General features: G+C 21.3%; 4 protein-coding genes across 4 annotated transcripts; 2 read left to right on the top strand and 2 right to left on the bottom strand.

Annotated features, from left to right (window-relative positions):
* Positions 1-835: 835 nt before the first annotated feature.
* Positions 836-3,308, top strand: MKS88_001724 (uncharacterized protein; the record flags this gene model as incomplete). Its single annotated transcript, XM_067214677.1, has 2 exons — positions 836-991; positions 1,104-3,308. The coding sequence occupies 2 exons, from the start codon at positions 836-838 to the stop codon at positions 3,306-3,308; spliced, it is 2,361 nt and encodes a 786-aa protein (XP_067074610.1).
* Positions 3,309-6,125: 2,817 nt separating this feature from the next.
* On the bottom strand, positions 6,126-7,025 carry MKS88_001723 (uncharacterized protein; the record flags this gene model as incomplete). Its single annotated transcript, XM_067214676.1, has 1 exon — positions 6,126-7,025. The coding sequence occupies one exon, from the start codon at positions 7,023-7,025 to the stop codon at positions 6,126-6,128; it is 900 nt and encodes a 299-aa protein (XP_067074609.1).
* A 7,955-nt stretch (positions 7,026-14,980) lies between these two features.
* On the top strand, positions 14,981-16,110 carry MKS88_001722 (tryptophan-rich protein; the record flags this gene model as incomplete). Its single annotated transcript, XM_067214675.1, has 2 exons — positions 14,981-15,157; positions 15,328-16,110. The coding sequence occupies 2 exons, from the start codon at positions 14,981-14,983 to the stop codon at positions 16,108-16,110; spliced, it is 960 nt and encodes a 319-aa protein (XP_067074608.1).
* A 3,882-nt stretch (positions 16,111-19,992) lies between these two features.
* Positions 19,993-21,256, bottom strand: MKS88_001721 (uncharacterized protein; the record flags this gene model as incomplete). Its single annotated transcript, XM_067214674.1, has 4 exons — positions 19,993-20,105; positions 20,175-20,247; positions 20,355-20,771; positions 21,251-21,256. 4 exons carry the CDS (start codon positions 21,254-21,256, stop codon positions 19,993-19,995), a joined length of 609 nt encoding a protein of 202 aa, XP_067074607.1.
* Between the last annotated feature and the right edge of the window lie 1,042 nt (positions 21,257-22,298).

The following is a 22,298-nucleotide window of genomic DNA, read 5'->3' as shown; positions in this document are numbered from 1 at the left end:
ACATTTTGATATATAATTTATTTTCTTTGTTCTAACTGTATATATATATATATTATATATTTTTAATTTCAATGATGATAGGTTTAGTGTAATAACATGTTTTGTAACCGAAAATAGCAATTTTAAGTACGTAGAAAAAAAAAGTTACTTGGGGAACACAGATAATGTATTATTATTTATGTATAACATTAAATACATTTCAATATAATATAAATGGATTTAATAAAAAAGAATACTAAAAGAGATTAAAATTCCCTTCTACCATTAAAAATATGCTTTCGTGCAAATTCATAAATATTATATACATTTTTTTAATTGTTTGAAATAGATTTTTTTATCATTCTTTTTTTCTAAAATGATTTTATTCTAACAGGAAAAATATGTAAATTAAATAAAATGATGAAATGTGATAAATGTAATTACTCCCTATAAATAAATTCTTTTTGTAAGAAAATGTTTTTAAAATAATTATCTTCATATAAACAAAATTGAGAAAAAAAGAATATTTTATAATATATATACGTAAATTCTATATTTATCATATATAAATAAGTTTTTAATTATTTTAATATTAAGTTTTGCTATGTGGTTAATAAAGTTCTGAACTTACATATATTTTGGATGAATTTATATTTCTTTTGTACTTAATTCTAAATAAATTACTTTTTCCACAGTAAAAATGAATATTTTTTTCATGGTATATATTCATAAAATAATGTAGATCTTTTTATCAATAACATGAAAATTTATAGAGGTTTTTTTTTTTGTATTGGGGGACACTCATTTTTTTAAGTTTTAAAAAAATATTTAAGATAATATTGAGCCGATTAATAATATGAAGGATTATGTACTAAAAACATCTTCATATATAAAAAGAAAAAATAATGGCCTTATATCATCCAATAAAAATAAAAATGTCATTAATTCTTGTAAATACATTATAATATTAATTTTAACATATTTGATTCTTCCATTAACAAAGTGCAATGAGGTGAGATAAAATTTACATATAAACATATTTAAATACTTTTAATTATTTTTTAAGATTTAATATTATTATGAAATAATTATTTTTTCAAAAAATTCTTAACATTTTATTTTAGTACGCTCCGCAAAAATCTAACAATGCGACCCATTACACAACTAATGTAAACGAAATACGTCAACAATTCCCACAATCACTAGATATGTTTGAAGAAAAAAATTGCATTAATTGGATAGAGAAGTTCGAAAACGATTGGAGTTATTTCATGTCATCTCTAGAGAGTCAAAAAAACAACTGGCTTCAAGTGAAGAGTAAGGAATTTGAGAAATGGAAAAATTATAAGGAAAATAAATTGATACATAGAAATGATAATTTTGATGAAAGAGAACATAATAATAATTTCTTTAAGGAAACATTAAGACCGGTTGAAGGAAACAAGCATCTTCAAGAGAAAGATATGTGGGTAAAGGGAAGTCAAAATTTAACTCAAGGTAATTCAACATTTGGTAACCATAATTTACCTCAAGAAGAATATAAGAGTGGCATGTTCAAAGAAAAATTAAGATCAGATGTAGGAAACAAACAGTATAAAGAGAAAGATAAGTGTGTAAAAGGAGGTCAAAAAAGAACACTAAATCATTTAACATTTGATAACCATAATTTGCATAAAACTGAATCTAACAGTAGCATACTAAAAAGAAAAACAAATGAGAGTAAAATAAAGAAGAATTTTAGCATTAATAGAGATAAGCAGTTCGCTGAATGGAGAGAAGCCTTGAAGGATGAACCAACGAATAATAACGGAAAATTGGATAAAGTACATGACGTGAATGAATCAAAAAAAGACTTAAACGAATTGAATGGATCGAAAGAAAAATTAAACAAATTGAATGGAACGAAAAAAGACTCAAACGAATTGAGTGAAATAAAAAAAGACTCAAACAAATTGAGTGAAATAACAAAAGACTCAAACAAATTGAGAGGAACGAAAGAAGAATTAAACAAATTAAATAGAACAAAAAAAGACTCAAACAAATTAAATGAAACGAAAAAAGACTCAAACGAATTGAGTGAAACGACAAAAGACTCAAACAAATTGAGTGAAACGACAAAAGACTCAAACAAATTGAGTGGAACGAAAAAAGCGTTAGAAGAAAAAGAAAAAGAAGAAGAAGAGTTACCTCAAGTTAAAGGAGATATACAAGGAAAATGTGATAAAATGTTAAAAGAAGAATTAAAAAAGAATGAAGACAACTTATCTAAAAAAGAACATAATATTAATGTCTCCAAAAAATCATTAGAAGAGGTAAAGAAAAACAAATGTTCTAATAATTTCCTTGAAAATAAATCAAAAGAAGGTGAAAAATCTGTGGAACATAATTTGACGAATAAGAAAAATAAGAACGACAGTGGTTATGTTTTAAATCACCTAAAAGATTCTGAAGAACATAATAATGTAGGATTAAATAAATTCATTGTTGCAGAAACAAAAGAACTTGTACTAGCAGATTACAAGAACTGGCTGGGAGAAGAGGATATATCATCTTTTTCATATACATTAAAAAAAATGGTACAAAAATGGAATAATACGAAATTTATGTTATGGTTTAGAAATCTATTAAATAATGGGAATGAAGAATTCTCAAGTAAAGAATGGAATGATTGGTTGAACCGTTTGGAAATGGATTGGGCAGATCTCTACAAGAACTTAGAGAGTCAAAGGGAAACATGGTTTCTAAATAAAGATAAGGAATTAAAACAATGGATAAAGGACTTTCAATTTAAATGGTTACATTATCGAAAAGATATAGATGAAGAATATAACCTTAATTTTTTTAAAAAAGTATTAAAATGGAATGATAAAAAATGGGTAAAATGGATTATAAAAGAAGGAAAATATTTTATGTTGATGGATATGGAAAAATGGTTGGATACAAATAAATATATCTATGATTTATGGTTATTGAAAGAATGGGAACAATGGAAAGAAAAAAAAATTATTAATTGGATATTGAGTGAAAACAAATGTAGCGAATATCAGTATTGGTTAAAATGGGAATACTCAAACAAGAAATTATCATGTCGAAAAAAGACAATTGATTGGTATAAATGGAAGAAATTTAAAAGAAAGGAGTCGAAACTGTGGCAGAAATGGGTCTCTCAGAAAGATATAATAGCTATAGAAACTAAAAATTTAGACTGGATAAAATGGGAAGAAGCTAAGAAAAAGATATTTTTCATAATGCTTAATCAATATATTAAAAATTGGATACGTCAGAAGCAATGGAATACCTGGATACAAGATTTGAAAATGTCAGTTTAATATAAAAAGAGATTAATTAAAATCAATAAAAATAAAACAAACAAAAAAAAAATAAAATAAATTTTTATTATATTTTCTATCTTTTAATTTTACCAAAATGTACACTCGAAAGACATTACTGAGAAATATAATATGAATATATATAAATATATATATATATAAACTGAGTAAAAACAACTTTTTCCTATTCATATAATATTATTAATTTGATATTGTTTTTTCCATAATTAAACAGAATTGGATATATATCAATAGAAGAATCAATAATTGCAAGAAACATTGAAAAAATTAATGTTAGAACATAAATAACTTTAAAACATTATATAGTCAAAGTTATTATACATTTATAGATAATAAAACCCCTTGAATTTCTTATGAAATTATTCATTATTTACATATATATTTGCATGCAATGATATTGCATGTTTTACTTTTTCATCTAATGTTGTAATATCGTTGGCTAAACAGTATTTTTTTTTAAATATTTTAGTTTTTTCAATTTTCATTATATATTAATAAAATATATATATACTGAATATACATTTTTTGTAATTTTTCATAAATATTAACATAGTAAAAAATAAAATGTACAGTTATTTTCTTGTTATTATTATATATATTAAGTTATTTATTTGCTTAGTATCAATGTTTCTGTATGAATTTTGCAATAATAATTTTGTTATAACTTCAAAAGTATGTAATGTACCATAGCCAAAGTGTTATGTATTTTGCAAAAAATACAAAAATAAATCTTTTATAATTTTGTAATTTTTATTTTAAATACTTTAATTCTTTGATTATTCATAATCAAACAAAATATTTTACGGTTGCACTTTCAACAGTATATTTATTGTAACACATGTAAGAGTAAACAAAACTATTAAGTTGCCATTATATTATATTAGTTTCTTGTGGACATTCATTTTTTAATAATTGATACATATAACTATATTCACAATTTTCATTATAATAATAATAATTAGGAATATGTTAGTAAGGCTAATATTACTAGGACATTATTATATGTATTATTTCGCTTAATATCACATGCTATAGTTAAATTCTTTTCATAGGTATCGTTATACTGAGATAGAATGTTATACTTTATGTATTAATTATTCCTTTATGCTAATTTTTCTATTAATATAATATAAACCTTTTAATTAACTTTTTTTTTTCATCTTATCCTTAGGCCCATATTATTCATATATTTACTGTACTATATTTTTTCAAAAAAAAGAATTACCTATTAGAATTGTTCTTGACTATAATATATTCTTTATGAACACAGAAATAATTTTATTTCTTTTAAACATATATTAAGAAAAAAAAAAAAAAAAAAAAAATTTTACCTTTTTCTTATACGAATTAATTATTCATTTGTTCACAAATAATATACCCTTGGCTATATTTAATTTTAAATAAAATAATTATAGAAATTTATATTGTTTTTACTGTCATCTAACACTTTCTTCCAACACACATAAAACGTCAGCATATCATAATTCTACGTTAATATGAAATTAATACTAATAAAAAACTTAAATTATTACATTGAACTAAATTTTCCAATAGATCAATTTTCCGCATGTATTATTTAAATCATATTTACTAATTTTTTTAATTACTATCATATGTTATTATTATATATCCTACAATTACACAATTTAATAAAGGTATATAAATAACATAGTGAACTAAGGAAACACTGTACTGCTATTATATAATCTGTATTTATTTATGCTTTGAAAATAGTAAAAGAAGAATGTTCCTAATAATTTGTTTTAATGTTTTTTGGAAATTTTCTTATAATCATTTTTATATGCTCCTTATAGAAAATAATTTCAAATGAGCATGATTCATTGCATTAGACATATTTTAATCTTGGTCTTATTTGAACTAACACACTATACGCTTATATTTTGTTTTAAATAGCAAAAAAAAAATTATTAAATTAAAGGTTAATGTTTTATATGATAAAATGCAATAATAAATACTTGTGACTCAAATAAATGTGAAAAAAAAAAAAATTTATAATTTAATGTAAATACATATGATATAATATAACAAAAAAAAATAATAAGTTTTTTTAATATATATCTGTATATCAATTTTTATACATATATATATGTACGCACAGTTATCCTTACAAACTAGACATCTAAGAATGCCTAATTTAAATAAATAATTAGAAAAAATTAAATAGTGTTAATTTAACCAAATATAACGCCCACAAAAGCGATATATATATATAGGGATAGAGAATTATTACTGTATACTTTTTGCATGCTATTTACAATTAAAAAAAAAAAAAAAGAGTAAAGGGAATTAAAGGAGTAAAATCTGTAGAGTACTAACAGTAAAAAATATTTTAATGTGCATTAATTATTATCTCGTAGAATTGGCATCTTAGTATGCAATTGAATTAATATATTAAATATAACATTTATAAAAATTTAGGTTATATAATTATTTTCTCTATTATTAATCTGTTGATACCCAATTATTATCATTATTTATTAAGTAAAAGCATTACTTCAGCAAAATGAGTGAAATGGGTTATATGAAAAAACCTAGTAACAATATATTTATATTAAAGGGAACCCATTTTGCGTTAAAAAAACAACTACATAACTGCTTTAATTGAATGTCCAATTAGTAGAATAAATAACATGTGTTTAAATATCCTCTTACATTTTGAAATTTTATCCCTTCAAATTATATTTTCTAATTTGTTCAACTACAATTCCTACATTTTTAGACATGTAAATTTTCGTTAGTCATAATAATTATAATTAAATTACTTTTCTTTAGTAATTACTTTTTTTTCTTAGTCAAGTATATACTTATGACGCTTTCCTTTTTGTTTGATAATTTATCTTTGTTTGTATTATCTTTCATATATATATTTATAGTATGAACTTTTTTTTTTGGTATTTGCATTTCATTCATCATATCACTTTCATTTTCACAACTAAAACTCTGTAACAATGAATGATTTTTATTTATTTCGTTATTCTTGTTTTCTGAATCAGTATTCTGCTCTAATCGACACATAATATTTTCATCAATTTCTTTTATAGTGTCTTTATGTTTAGTTAAATTATTATTGGTGGCTTCATTACTTCTATTTAAAAAGTTAATATTTGTCCTTTGATTATTATCTTTTAATTTAGAATAATTACTTAGAACTTTCATTAACAATGTTCTTAATTCTTTTATATTGGGGTCATTTATTGTTGCATCATTTCCTAATAGAATGTTTTCTAACACTTCTAATTTTAATTTTATCATCTGAGGATCAGATGACAGAATTTCTTTTAGTTTTTTTAACAATACAGCTGCTTTCATTGGACCACTGCATAATAGATATTCTTTCAGTTTTTTTGCTATATCTTCCGAAAATAGTTCATTACCTAACAGAATTTCTTTTACCTCATTTAATTTTGATTCTGATATTTCTTCATCGCCCGATAAACATTCTTCTAAATCCTTTAACTTCGATTTAATCGTCTCCGGGTTACTCGATAAAATATGTGTTATATCATTTAACATATGTTCTCTTTTGAGATCATTGCTTAAGAGAATTTCATTTAATTCTCTAAACATTATAATAGTTTTTATTCCGTATTTTGACACATCATTCTTCGACTCTTCTTTTCCTTCAATTTCTTTTAACAAGTGTATTAATTTATCCAAATCATTATTTTCTAACATTCTCTTATCTTTTAAATGTAATGCTACCCTATCTATCCTATTCGTATTCAAAGATATAACAAAGAAAAACTGAAAAATTAATTATTTATCAAAATATGCAAGAATATAGAAATTTTTGTATTAATGAAACTATATATTTCATAATGCACACATTTAAAAGAAAACACTCTATAAACACAAGTTATTTAATTTAAGATCTTACACTAATACGGCATACAAAGATATATTCTAGGAGGATGAATACAAAAATTTTAACAAAAAAAATACCCATTTTTAATTTTTTTTTCGCATAATATATAATCTATGCAATGAAAATACATTTATCCTTTTTTCTTTTTTTTTAACTAAATCTGATTATATCTAGTACCACTAAATATATTATTCTATTTTTCACTCAACATGCTCATCATTTTTTCTAAAAAAAAATTTCAGTTTTTAAATTATACATACATACACCTATCCATAATCCAACAAAAATAAAAAATTAATTTTTACAATATTAGAATACTAATTTTATCTAAGAATAAATACCATGTATATCCTTTAACAGTGCAACCAAAGTATAAATTGACTAGCAAATGCTAAAAATAAATATCGATATAATATATTTTATAATAACTATATTTTTTCATTAATAATTTTTTTTTCTTTTTATTTATTTAATTCTAAATAATCCACTAATTCTTATTATTTTCTTGCAAGTAACACAAAAAAAAAAAAAAAAAAAGTATTAAATTTAAAAAAATATATAATATTTAGAATCATTAAATTTGCAAGATATCATATAGAATAAATTTTTTAACTATTTTTCCTTTGTTTATTTTTTTTTTTTTTTAATGCTATACTAGTGTATTTATAAGTGACTTAACTGAAGCAATGCCGAACTAAAAAAAAAATAGAATATAATGAATTATAATGAAACAACTGCATTTTGACTGGGTTTTAGGAATTGTTCTTACAACCACGTATTATATATATATTAATTTATAATGTGAAATGAACTTGAAAATGAAACAAATTTTATGGATTTTATATTATTATATACTTAATAAAAATAACAACAAATTTACTTTTTCTTTACTATTTTTTTTAAATAATTCAATAAATATATATTTAAGCCCACAAATTTTCTTCAAAGTAAAAAATGCTTCTACGTTCTTGTAATTGTTTCCTTTTAAATTATAGTAAATACTTTATTATAAACTTATTCGTGAAATATATATATAAAAATATATAAACACTTATAATCAAATATAAAAAACGAGTTGGAGAAAAAATCAAATAAAAATAATTTAAATGTGTAATTTATACATTTACAATATTTCAAATAACAAGCTTATTTTTAATATTCTTTATAGTAGTACAGAATATGTAATAACGTTAATATAAGATTTCACTACAAAAAATTTATGAAACGGTAGAGTTATTTTCATTATATTTTCATTTATGTTATTTTTATATAAAACTTAATAATTCAAACTGCACTATTTTATTTATAAATATTCATTTAATATACTCGAAGTATTATTATTCAGTAAAATAAAATGAAAATTATTTTAATTTTGTTTTATTAAGAAATATATTTTTTTACATTTTAATACATTAATACAATTCTAAGTTCGTTGTTAAGTAACCCTTAATTAATGCTAGATAAAAGAACTTAATTTTTTTAAGATTACTTTTAATTATAATCATGAAAAAAAGTAAGACTTCATTATCGCTTTAACTATTTTAACCAAAAAGTTTGTACATAAAAAACAAGTGTTTTACATATATATAATCCTAGAAATTTCATTGTACATTTATAACAAAAATAAATACGAATTAAATTATATTATTTTTTAAAGATTCTTTATTACTGTAATTTTTTTTTTTCTTTTTCTTTTTTTTTATGTGTTTAAAAGTTTGGTTTAATTATTAAAATTTATTTTCTTTAAAATATTGTACTAACTATAGTATTCATTTTGGTAAAACTATTTCACAAACGTAAATGTAGTTCGTAGAAACATATCTAAGTAACAATTATATATTATTTGAATTAATTTTAATTTTTTATTTTTATTAAATGAATGGATAAATTGCAATTTTAATTAATATTATTATTAAAAATACGTTTTAAAATTTTTGGGAACGTATAATTTCCATTTATAGCTTACATATTATGATCTCTGTTAATAAAATATGTATAATTAATAAATTCATAATAAAATCGTAGACAGATTTAAAAGATTGCTGTCATATATATGTGTAATACCTGTTAGTGTTATTTACAATTTTTAGTTATTAAAAAATGCATATAATGCTTTAAGTTGCAGTATCCTCAATTATTCTAAATTTTTTTTTTCAATTCTTAGGACTACATGCAATCATAGAATGATTCTTTAACCACTACATATTAATGCTAAAAAATTGCTTTAATACCTCTTATTTTTTTATGCATATTCTTTAAATTGTTATCTCAATGACGTTTCTGTTTTTAACAGTTCATTCTTTTTTCCTAGTGAAAACTTGTTAATCTTTTTAAAATCCCATTAATAACATTATTATCAAATTCTATTCATAGTTATAATATGTGTAAAACATAAGCTTTATAACTAATTTTATATTTTTCATTAATAATTTTTTTAAATACTTTGTATTTTTTCCATTATTTTACATTCACAAAGCTATTTACTATTACGTTTTGTTTTGTTTAGAATTTTTGTAGTTACCTTTTTACCTTACATATTTTAATACACATGTTCAAATAATATACAGTTTTGTATGCATGTGTGTATGGGAGTGAACACAATAATGTTAATCTAGTTTTTCTATAAAAGTCATGAATTTTATTTATTAGCTCATATTCATTCTAATTATTATATCAAATGGAAAGTTATATTATTTTATGGAGATTTTTAAATTATAAATTCCACATATTTCAAATTTTCGTAAAAATCCTTATATATCTTGAGTTTCCATGTAACCTCTTATTAAGTACAATCTTATTTACACCAAAGCATAAATATATTAAAAAGTAAGAGCTGTTGTTTATTTGATTAAGCAATAAGTAAATATTTCTTTAATATTCAATGAATTACTCACAAGGTTTTCATATTTTACAAAGGTAAATAAAATATATTCTTTAATTTACCCGAAAACAACAGTTACAAGGAAAGTTTAATATTTTTAATATGAAAATATTGTAATATTTAATTTATATAATTATTTTTATCATGTGTCAAGTTCAATGATTCACATTTAAAAGACGAATTTTTCTATTTATTCTTATATGATATCATTTAACAAATATATTTAAATAGTGAACTATATGCATGTCCATTTTTTATATATCAACATACTATGTAACACGTCATAAACAAAAAAAATTATGTATAAAATGAATAAGCCAATGAAGCTAATTGATATATATAAAAAAAATAATTTTATATTTTTTTCTATATTATTATTAAAAAAAAAAAAGGTTCATAAAATATTATATTGTTCATATTAAATGTGAAGGGTAAAAAAATTATAAAAAAACAATTCTTTAAGATTAAATTATTTTGTACACTAAAGGATAATGTATATTGGTCAAGTGGAAAAAAAAGTAAATTTAATATATAATTTTAAGACATAACTACAATATACATATATTATTTGCAGCAATTTTCCTATAGTTCGGTCTTTTAAAAATAAGTGGCCAATTTACTTTTGCTTCTATGTTCTAAAAAAAATGTATATAATAAAAATAACTCTACATTCATCCTTAAAACACACAAAATATTAAAAGTTAAATATTATATTTTTGTAAAACATAACATGAACAAATAAAAATATGCCAACATATATTTTTTTAAAATATGAAATATTTTTTTTTGAATTCATATAATTTTCAAGGATTTTGGCATTCTCATAAATTTTTTAATTATTTGTCGTACTTTAGTGCATACACTAGCTGCTAATACGTTCTATTCGCAAAATCAATTTTTTAATATAAAATTATAACAAAAAACTAATAAAATATAATAATAACATATGATTTGTTAAGGTATTAATTTTTAATATTTTTACACAGTATATACACAATGAAACTTACGATTTCTGTATTCACACAGTGAAACATAATGAAATTATATAATATATAAAATAGTACCATCTTATACTTTTTATTTTATTAACTACCTTAGTATCAATTGTATAATAACACATTTAGATAAATCATATATTCATAATAAGGAACTTTTATTATTAAAACCATTAAAATCATTTTAATACATCAAATATATACACATATCTTAAGGTACAAACAATTATTTTATTATCGAATTCATAAGTTCAGTTAAACATATATAACAGTACAATTAAAAAAATATTATATATTGAAACATTTAATATTTTCAAGTTTTATTGAAGTTCATATTTTATTAATATAATTTGTTCTTTTTCTTGTCATCATTTTTAAAGTTTATTTGTTGTAACTTCTTTTTTAGGAAGCCGAATATTCCTTTTTTTTCATTTTATGTTCTTCATATATTCCGAGTGTGTAAATAAACAATATTAGTTCTAATTTTATAGTCTAGATGTTTTAATAAATATTATTCTTCTATTTTTATTTTAAAATGAGAAATAAAGACGAACATTTATTTCATAATTATATTTTGTTGATAACATAAAATTCAGTTAAAACTTTATAAAAAAAAAATAATAATAAAATAAAACAGTAACATTTTTCTTTTATTTTATTTTGTTAAATAGTTACTGCATCACAATATAGTACCACACCATTCATGCTTCTTAATTTAACAAATTATGTAACCCTGGTGGTTTTCAATGAATATACCAAGTGAGTGCATAATATATAACACGAAGTCAACAATAAGTGTGCGATTATATATTAAAATGAAATTAGTTTTTATATCTGTTTAAAAAAATAAAATTTAAAGAAACATAAGAACTTATTCTTTTTCATTTCCTCTTTAAATTATATACATTGTCTATTCCTTATTTGTATCTACTCAACTATTCTGTAAAACATGGAAACTCGTAACCCAAGATTACAGCATGCACATATTTTAATCTAAGGAAAAACGTCTCCTAAATACTATAATTTTATATACACTATTGTTATTACTTCTCCAAAAGGAATAATTAATCATTCAAATTATTTTATTCAAATAGTTACATTATTTAAACTACTCAATCACGTTTAACGATCATACAATATTTATACTTTTTCTTTCATACCTTTTTTATTATTATATAAAACTTCATACCGTATGTTTTAAATTGCTAATATTAGTTAACCTTTCCCTCAATTATTCAACTATACGCTATATAAAAAAAAATGAAAATACTAAATTTTTATCATTAGAATGTAATAAACAATTATTTCTATGATATAATGTAATAACAAATATTTTATTGGCATCTAAATATACTGTATATAAAATGTTCGTTTTTTTACATAATTTTACTTATTCACAATACCTCTGTTAAGATTGTTTCATTTACAGAAGTTATACTTTTTAATAATAAAAAATTATACAAACAGATAACACTTAACCCCACGAATATATTGTTTAACGCAATATGCATTACATATTATATACTATAGTAGAAAATAGAAAAAATGTTACAAACTATTTAGAACATTCAAAAATATATACTTGCCAATGGAATCTGACATATCTTACTTTAAAAATTATAGAATATTATTACTTTTATTTTAATAAAAAAAAAAAAAAAAAAATTAAATTATATTGTTGTTTTCTTAAAATATATTTTCATCTTCTTAATTATAAAAATGTATGCTGCTTTTATGTGTCAAAGTATACATATATTCTTTAAATGAAACTAATCTTTTCAAAACTAAAATATATGTATAAAGGGAAAAAGCCCTTATCAATTTTTTTTTCATAAAAGAATCTACACACTATAGGGAACGCTACTATATGCACATCTATAATAATTATATACATATACTTCATATATATATATTATATATATATGTATTTATTTTAAGCGTCACATGAAAAAACAGTTGCGCTAATTAAACACATTTTACGGTTTTGCAGCATTTTGTATCATTTCTCTAATATAAAAAACATTAAAAAGTAAGAAACATTTTTCCTTTTTGCTACACCTTTAAATAACACATTTAAAAATATTCAAATTATATGTTTTTATATTTAAAATTATTAAAATATAGAATTTATGCACTTTGTTTAATTTACGAAATGTAATTTAAAAAAACTAAAAAACTTATATAAGTATTGTATATTATATAAAATTTGTATGTGAGCTATTATTATAATTAATGAAAGACCATTTCAATTATCAGTCTACTTTTTTCATATTATATAATTATATATAGTTATTTATTTAATACATGTAACCCACAAATTTTTGTTTTTATTTAATTTTTTTTTTTTTTTTTATTATATTTTCTATATTACTCTAAATATAATGAGATAAGGATTTTATGGATATTCATGAAATGTTGTTGTTCCTCTTTATATTTTATTTTTTTTCATATTTTTATTTTACCATATATAAAAAAAGACGTCCTTTACTCTTTGTTACATACTATATTTAAAGCAAAACTTTCTATTAATGATTGTTCTCATTAAATGTACATATAATATTTAAATAATGTCTTTTTTTCGAATGAATATTTTTTTTAATATATATTGCTATACTGCAATACTGTAATATAAGGACTAAGAAAGTCGTTCAAATAAGTGTTATAATTCTTTTAAGATGCATTATTCATATTTAAGTAGTTTTTTAAAAATATAATTGTTTACAATATTTTGTATTACAACATATTGTATTCATTTTTCAAAAAGTTTACCTTAAATGTAAGAATAATTTTACCAAAATGAGAGTTAATAAAAATATAAATTTTTTAATATATGATAATGGGTAATTGCGTATGAATGGGCTTATATTATAAGGATATTATTGTAGAGCATCATAATTTATAAAATAATAATATAAGAAAAGAAATTAAATATATTTTATGTACAAATAAAATTTATTAGGGGGTTACTAGCCCTTTTGTGATTATTTTATAACTATATATTTTGCACGTATATTTTTTTTCTTTTATTTTTAATTACTAGTATTAAAATACTTGTTTTTTCTTTCTTTTTTTTTTTAAAAACATGATTTCATACCAATATTTTGTTATTTTATTAATTACAAATAAAATACATAATTGAAGTGATAAAAATGTATATATATTTAGAGAGAAAAAAAATTGAAAAGAAAAAATGAATATTTCTAATTATCTATAGATATCCCCTCTATTAATAAGTTTATTTTTAAATGAAATAATAAAAAGAAACTAGTAAAAACGAATAGATACTATTATGTTAAACTCCTCCAAGCAATACCTAATACTCCAGAAAAATAATAAATATATATATATATATTTTATCCTAAATCAATATAAGAACGAACGTATCAAGTTCCATTTATCTTTATTAGAATGAATTGATTTCAAAACAAGAACAAAAACAGTGTCATTTAAACATTACAGAGAAGTTAATAAATATCTACTAAAGGCATAATTAATTTAAATAAAATTTTTATAAAAATAGTACGTAGTTTTTGTTGAACATCTAATAGTGGCACTCTAAGAAAAAGATGGTTGCAAAATATATACATAATTTATATTGAATTTCTGTTATTTAACTATCCATTTTAAAATTATTTTGCATAATTTTATAAACAAATAATTAATGATATTAATATTTTTAAATTTTATGCTATTTTTTTAATTTTAATTATTTTTTTGTGTAATATCTATTTTGTAATTAGCCTCTTTATATTAATCATATAATATTTTAGAAATGCTTACCCACATTCTATTCATAAACAAAAATAATATATAATTATAAATTGTGTTTAAATTCTGATAGAACTCTCTGTCATTCAAAGATCTTTAGTTTATTGCTAATATATATAACATGGAGCCGAATAAGAATGTGCGCGATTTAATTACCCAGAGATCATATTTTTCATCTTTGACTACAGAAATTAGAAAGCACATATTATTAAATATGAACACAAAATCCTTTGTTTCACGTTTATCAACTGTTGTATTTTTTCTATTTTTCGTTCTTCTCTTAAATAATATTTCTGCAGTAAGATAAAAGCCCACATATACATTAACACATACATATGCACAAAAAAATACTCATACTTATACACACATATGTATATGCATATTTACATATATAAGTGTAGAGGGATAACCCTCGTAATACTATAAATTTATACAACATATGCATACGTATAAAAATTTTTTAAATAGTCTTCAAGTGCACAAAATAACCGAAGTGAATATGAACCAAATAATTTAATGGATTTTTGGAAAGGTGCAATAGAAGAAACAGAAACACTAAAAAATTGTGCATGGCAAAATTGGATGATGAGGTTGGAGTCAGACTGGGAACAATTTAATGCATCCATGAATATTAGAAAAGACGAATGGCTTAAAGAAACAGAAGCTGAATGGGATGAATGGATAAAATCCATAAAAAATAAATGGATGAATTGTAATGAATATATGGATGTAGAAATTAAATCTGATATTTTATCAAAATCTTCAACATGGAATGAAACTCAGTGGAAAGAATGGATACACACTGAAGGAAAACAACTTATGGTAGCAGATTTTGAAAATTGGATTAAAGAAAAAGAATCATTATTAGATTTTCGGTTAATATCGGAATGGGTGCAATGGAAAAACGATAAAATTATGACATGGTTAATGAGTGATTGGAAATCTGAAGAAAATAATTATTGGTCACATTGGGAAAATGAGACATGGCCTAAATGGTTTAATATATCAGAATGGAAACGTTGGCTCAAATGGAAAGAGAGAGTTGCTAGAGAAGGACAACAATGGATGAATTGGATCCAGCTTAAAGAAAATGTATATATATCCGGTGAAGGGTATAAATGGTCAGAATGGAAAAAAGAAAAGAAAATTGTTTTTGAGAAATGTACAAAATCCCTTATTGACGAATGGATAAATAATAAGAAGTGGATGTTGTTGACTGAGAAAAGTAATAAAACAGATGCCCAAGAATAATACATTTTCCAAGAAATGTTTAAGTGATTTTAAAATATAAAGAATAATAAAGTTTGTTCATTTTTTTTTTCTTTTTCATTTACCAAAATCATTACAGAACTTTAAAGTATTTAACTAAAGAGATATAAAATTATTGTACACATATATAATTGAAAACGTTTTCATAGATATCATCTAGCATTTTTGCATAAAGCACCTTGTGAAAGGATTTCTTTTAGTATATAAATATGGAAATACAGAAAACAAAGAAAGTAGAAAAATCACGAAAAGGTAAGAATAATGACAATTAATATGAAAATAATAAATTAAATAACTTAAAAGCATAAAAGTATAAAAAGAAGATACACAAATATGCTCTTATTCGTATATATATATATATATATATATATGTACGTAGAGCCATTTTTTGTCTGCCATTTATTGGTACAGAGTATTATTGATATCTGAAAAATTGTATATATCGTAAATTATTAACTTTGATTTTTTCTTTGTTTACATACGTTTATAAATATATTTTTGCAGTAAGATTTCGTTGAATTTTTCTTCAGTAGAAAAATTTATATTGTAATTTTGTCATATATGTACAAAGTAAATTATATATGTCTTCTCTTGTTTCTCTATTTGTTTAAAACTCTTTCATTATTATTTTTTTTTTTTTTTTTTTTTAAGTTTTGCATTATTTATGAATGTTTTCACGTATATAATTATGTTATATACAGTATGCGTAAACTCCAATAAGAACACAGGAAAATTCGAAATATTCGGAATGACATATATATTAAAATTTTTTTTTTATTTTATAATTTAAAATAATTTATTTATTAAAAATTATTCTTGTTCAAGAAATAAGTAGATTTAAAGAATTTTGAAAGCATCAGTTTCTGTTTGTATATTCATATATAGCCATAATCTTATATATACAGAATGAAAAAAATAAAATTTTATTTTTTACCATGTAAAATTTTGCCGTACATTATTGTAGGTTTATAATCAAAAGAAAGAATACATTATCTTGTCATTATGTAATAAAACATGTAAAAATGTACATTACTTCTATTGATCATTTTAAACTTTTTCATTAAGCTTCTACAATTATGGTATCCATAATGTTTCCTTATTTTGTATTAAGGAAGATATTATTTTTATAAGAATATTACTAAGTTTCTCATTAAGCATCTTAGCAATAAAAGAAGTACTGAAATATAATTTTACATTATCAATACTGCATATTGCATTCAGTTAAAGTAATAACAAAATGTAAAATGAATAATCATTTAAATTTAAGAAACCAAATATTTTGATTAATATAAATTGTATGGTTATGTTTTTTTCCTATGGAACAATAACTATTCAACAATCATCAAACGTTTCAATAAATATATTTCCTATTTCATTAAAATTTGCAGTTATATTTTTTTGCAAAGAGTATATTTTAAAAAGAGTTACAATATTTACAACTTTTATTGAATGAGAAAAAAAATTTCTTAGGATATTTTAAAATATATGATATACTAATATGACACAAAAAGTAAAAGTATCACCTATAAGCACACTTACAAAAAGTGTAAGGGCTCTAATAATTTATACTGTGTATATTATTTTATAAATAATATGTTTGGTTACCTAAAAAAATTTTTCAATGAAATTTTCAGACATTTCTTTTCTACGTCTTATAAATACTTAAATTAAAATAACATTTAAATACATGAAAATTACAGTTCCATAGGTTATAAAAGTAACTAAAATGATAAATCAACTATAATATTATTTAAGGTGAATTATATTAATAAATATACTCAAATTCTTATAAACATTTATAATAAAGCAAAACAAGAGCAACAATATGGAATGCTACATTCAAATATTTACTTTCTTGAAACATATAAGAAAAGACATAATATATATATGCATCATCAATATATACTGATATATATTCCTGGTATTTATTATAGTTATATATATATATATATATTAAAAGAAAAATAGATGGAATAGAGGGAAAATATATTAATATTCTACAAAAGTATAATAGTATGTATTCTTTAAAAAAATGACTAGTGCTAATTTATATTAATTATAGTGATATTAAAAAATAAATCATTGTATTTTTTCCACGCTTTCTTTAAAAATGCTGTTATGGAAATATTAAGCAAATTATAAGGAGATATCCATAAAATTCCTGGTATAAAAACGAAATATTTTTACATACATGAAAATAAAAAAAAAATTAAAAGTAGTTTTTTTTTCTTAATATGTGTAATTTTTACCTGTGTTCAACTAAATTTTGTACTATAAAATAATGGATTTTTTAGAATTTATTTTTTAAGGTTTAAAATAATCCTTCACTAAATATACGATCTTTTAAGCCATAATTAATTTTAATGTAGAAACACCTTAGTTTTAATTTGTAAAATATAATTAGATTATCATTTTCATGTATCTATATTAATATATATTATATGTGTATGTGTATGTGTATGTGTATGTGCATGTGCACATTCTTATAGAGTGCATTCTTTTTTATTATGCCTTTTTCAGTTCAAATCACCCATGGATCGCCCACAATGTGTAAATAAATAATTAACAACATCTAAACGCTGCATACAATATAAAAATTAAAAATTCCTCTTTTAAATTTCCAAATTAGGCAACAAATTCTTCCAAATAAAAAAATAAATAAAATAAAATAAAATAATATAAAATAAATTAATAAATTAATGTGCAAACCTTAATTTTAAATGTTACAGGATATAAAAATATTGAAAGTGTATCCATAATTACATTAAATAATATACATTATAACATATTTATCACAATTCTTATGAATACTTTCTGAATGAATAAGCTGTTCAAAAGGAAAAATTGGCATATTTAAAAAGATATACCCATTTTATTTTAATGGAGTATAAGAGTAAGTAAGATTCATTTATATTTAACGTTAAAAAAATAAAGAAAACTTTTAAGTTCGGATTACAATAATTACTTAAAATTAAAAAAATAAAACAATTTGAGATGATTTAAGGATATAACACAAGTCTCTATTTTAGTGTATTAACATTAGTTTCATTGTAAAAAATATTATGTACAATTCATGTACATCTAAACATTTATAATATATATATGAAAAATATCTTAAATAAAAATATTTCTTCAAATAAATACACAATATTTATTCAAATATGTATAAAATGATAAATAAATATATATGGTAAAAGACCATAATAAATTGCACTGAAAGCATATTTTAAAATACCCTATGAAAAAAAAAAAAACGAAAAGAAAAAAGTATAAAGTTATATAAAGGTCGCTTATCCATAATTTTACCCTTACACATCAAAATATTTAAGCATTTACTTGTGTTCTGGATACGATGATTTGGGAGTCCCAAAAAATATTTTTTACGTAAATAAAACACTTTTAATGATTCCACTATTTTCTCTATATTATTTAAAGTATTCTTTTTAACTTTTTCAAAAAAATCATATATAATTAACCTTTTATAATTTTTACCTTTTATGAACATATAAATAACTAATACACACTCTAGGAACCTAATTTAATATATATATATATATATATATATATATATATATATATATATTATATAAATGAAGTTGTAGAGATACAAATATATTTGTTATAGCCTCAAATGAAACAGAAACTCAAAGCAATGTATATTTTATCACACTTCGTTTTACAATAAAAATATTTTTATCAACAATTCCATCTTGATAAATAACTTTTTCATACTTCACTATATATAAAACATTTTTCATCCAAAATATAAATTTATATTTTTTATTTTATTGTAAATATCATTCAATAAAACCTTAAAAATACCCATACTGCCCAATGAAACGTCATCTTATTCTTTCTTCCTAATTAATTATTATATGTTGTTTCTCTGTTATCTACTTTTTTGTCTCCCTCATTATAATCTATTCTTCCTCCTTTATTATCTGCTTCTTTACTGTTTGTTTTATTGCCTTTTGATTCTTCAAATATTAAATTTTTAAGAATTGTTACCCTTTTAGCTTATCCTGTAAGATGTCGTTTGCAAATACCCTTATAATCTGATAACTTTTTCATAAATCCTGCAAGTTCTCTCTTTTTATTTTCTGAACAATTTTGGGGATCCTAATTAAATGATAATTTAATATCTGATACTTTTTTCTTTAAATCTACTAAATGTGATTCACAGATTTCTTTATAATTAGTTAACCTTTTCATAAATACTCCCAAACCACTTTCTGTTTATAATCTCCGTCTTTTTTACTCCCTTCATAAATATCCACTTCTTTTTTATATGATTCATTACCATCCCCTTTTCCACTTTTTAATATCTCATTAACTGAATCCTTGTGGTGTAATATTACCTTTGGGGCGTCAGACATTTGTGATGTACAAGAGTTCTTATTATGTGTTATGTTTTCCTTTAATCCTGATGTTTTATCCATATTACTTACTGTACAACCTGATTTTTTTGATTCTCTTTCACCTTTTATTTTATCTTTTTTCTCATTATCTTCAAGTGTGTCACATGTACCTGTAGCTTGTGATTTGTTACCTTCTTCAACATTAGTCATTATTCTGTTAGTCATTAACTCAAATGTGCTACTACCGTGGCTTACTTCTTTCTTTAAGGAACTTCCAGCTGTAACCTGTAGATAGTAATCAATAATTTATATAAAAAAAGAAGTACGTTTTACCACGTTAATAAAGTTTTATTTTAAAAAGAAAAATATACAGGATACGAAACAAAATAGAGAAAAAAAAAAAAAAAAAAAAAAAGACACAACAATCAAAATATAACAATCAAAATAAAATAGTAAAAACACAAGAATTATTATATGACAATCATAGCACAATGATCAAAACACTACAGTTATTACACAACATTTATAATGCAACTGTCAAAACATATTTTTTGCATTTTTATTATTATGTTACATTATTGCAAAATTCACATATCCATATAACGAGCGTAAGTGAAAGAACTTTAACAATAAAAGAAAAATTAAATTTTCCTTTCACAAAATCATTATTTGTTATATCTCTATCCTTCAGTAATATACCTGTTATATATATGCTTATTAAGTCCACCGCCTGTGGATTTAATGGGGTTCTTACTATTCTTTACCATCATTTTGTACTTGCTCTTAAATTAAAAGTAATACTCTAATGATTAAAAATGTTCTTAAATGTAAAAGCTTACTGAGCTACTAATAAGAAAAATAGCTCACAAAATCTAATTTTAGTAAAATATATGTATGTGTATAATATGTATAAATATTTGTTTATATTTAACTATTTATACATAAATAACTATTCAAAATAAGATAAAATTCATATACATAATAAGAATAGCAAAAATAACTGTTTTATGTCAGTAATATAAAATAATCATCTAAATAATTTTTTTTACAAAAACGAAGATAAACATGTATATATTGTAGTTATATTTTGTCGTTCATTTAAAAACAAAAAATATAAGTAACCTATAACTAAATATATTTTAACCAAAGTTTTGCAAGAAACAAAAAGAATTTAAAGCCTACTTTCTAAATTTTTTTTTTTATATATTACATTAATATAATGAATACAATCATTAGACACAAACTACATGGTTCTTATGCTGATAGCAACGGTGGTAACATTACTGAAGATAAGCAAAAATATCAAATAATTTCACATTTTTATTTTCAATTGTTTAAAACGTTTAATGTTAATAGGAATAAAATTTAATAATGTGATGTATTTATAGCTATTAAATACTATATTAAATTTTAGGAATATTAAAACTAAGTCAGCTGAGCTGCGTGAAATTTTTTTATATTTTAATTATTATAAAAATAATTATATATGATCTACGTAATTTTATATAATAAATACACCATATAAAATTATGTACATTTAAATAACTATGATAATATTAGTGTTAAAAAACAACAAAAAAAAAAGAACATAAGTGATTATAAGAAACTATATTTATTTATATAAAACTCACTATTCACCTATTATAATTTGTACATGTTTTATAAAGAAATGCATATGATAAAAATAAAAAAAGTACGTGAATTATTACATACTGTATGTATGTAAATAATATTATGTATATATATATATATATATGTGTGTAATATATAACAGAGTAATTTATATAAAATGATTAATCTTGATAATGTAGT

Source organism: Plasmodium brasilianum, chromosome 6, assembly GCF_023973825.1.
Source record: "Plasmodium brasilianum strain Bolivian I chromosome 6, whole genome shotgun sequence".
NCBI lineage: Eukaryota > Apicomplexa > Aconoidasida > Haemosporida > Plasmodiidae > Plasmodium > Plasmodium brasilianum.
Note: the sequence above shows the minus strand (reverse complement) of the source record. Positions and strands in the feature narration are given on the sequence as shown.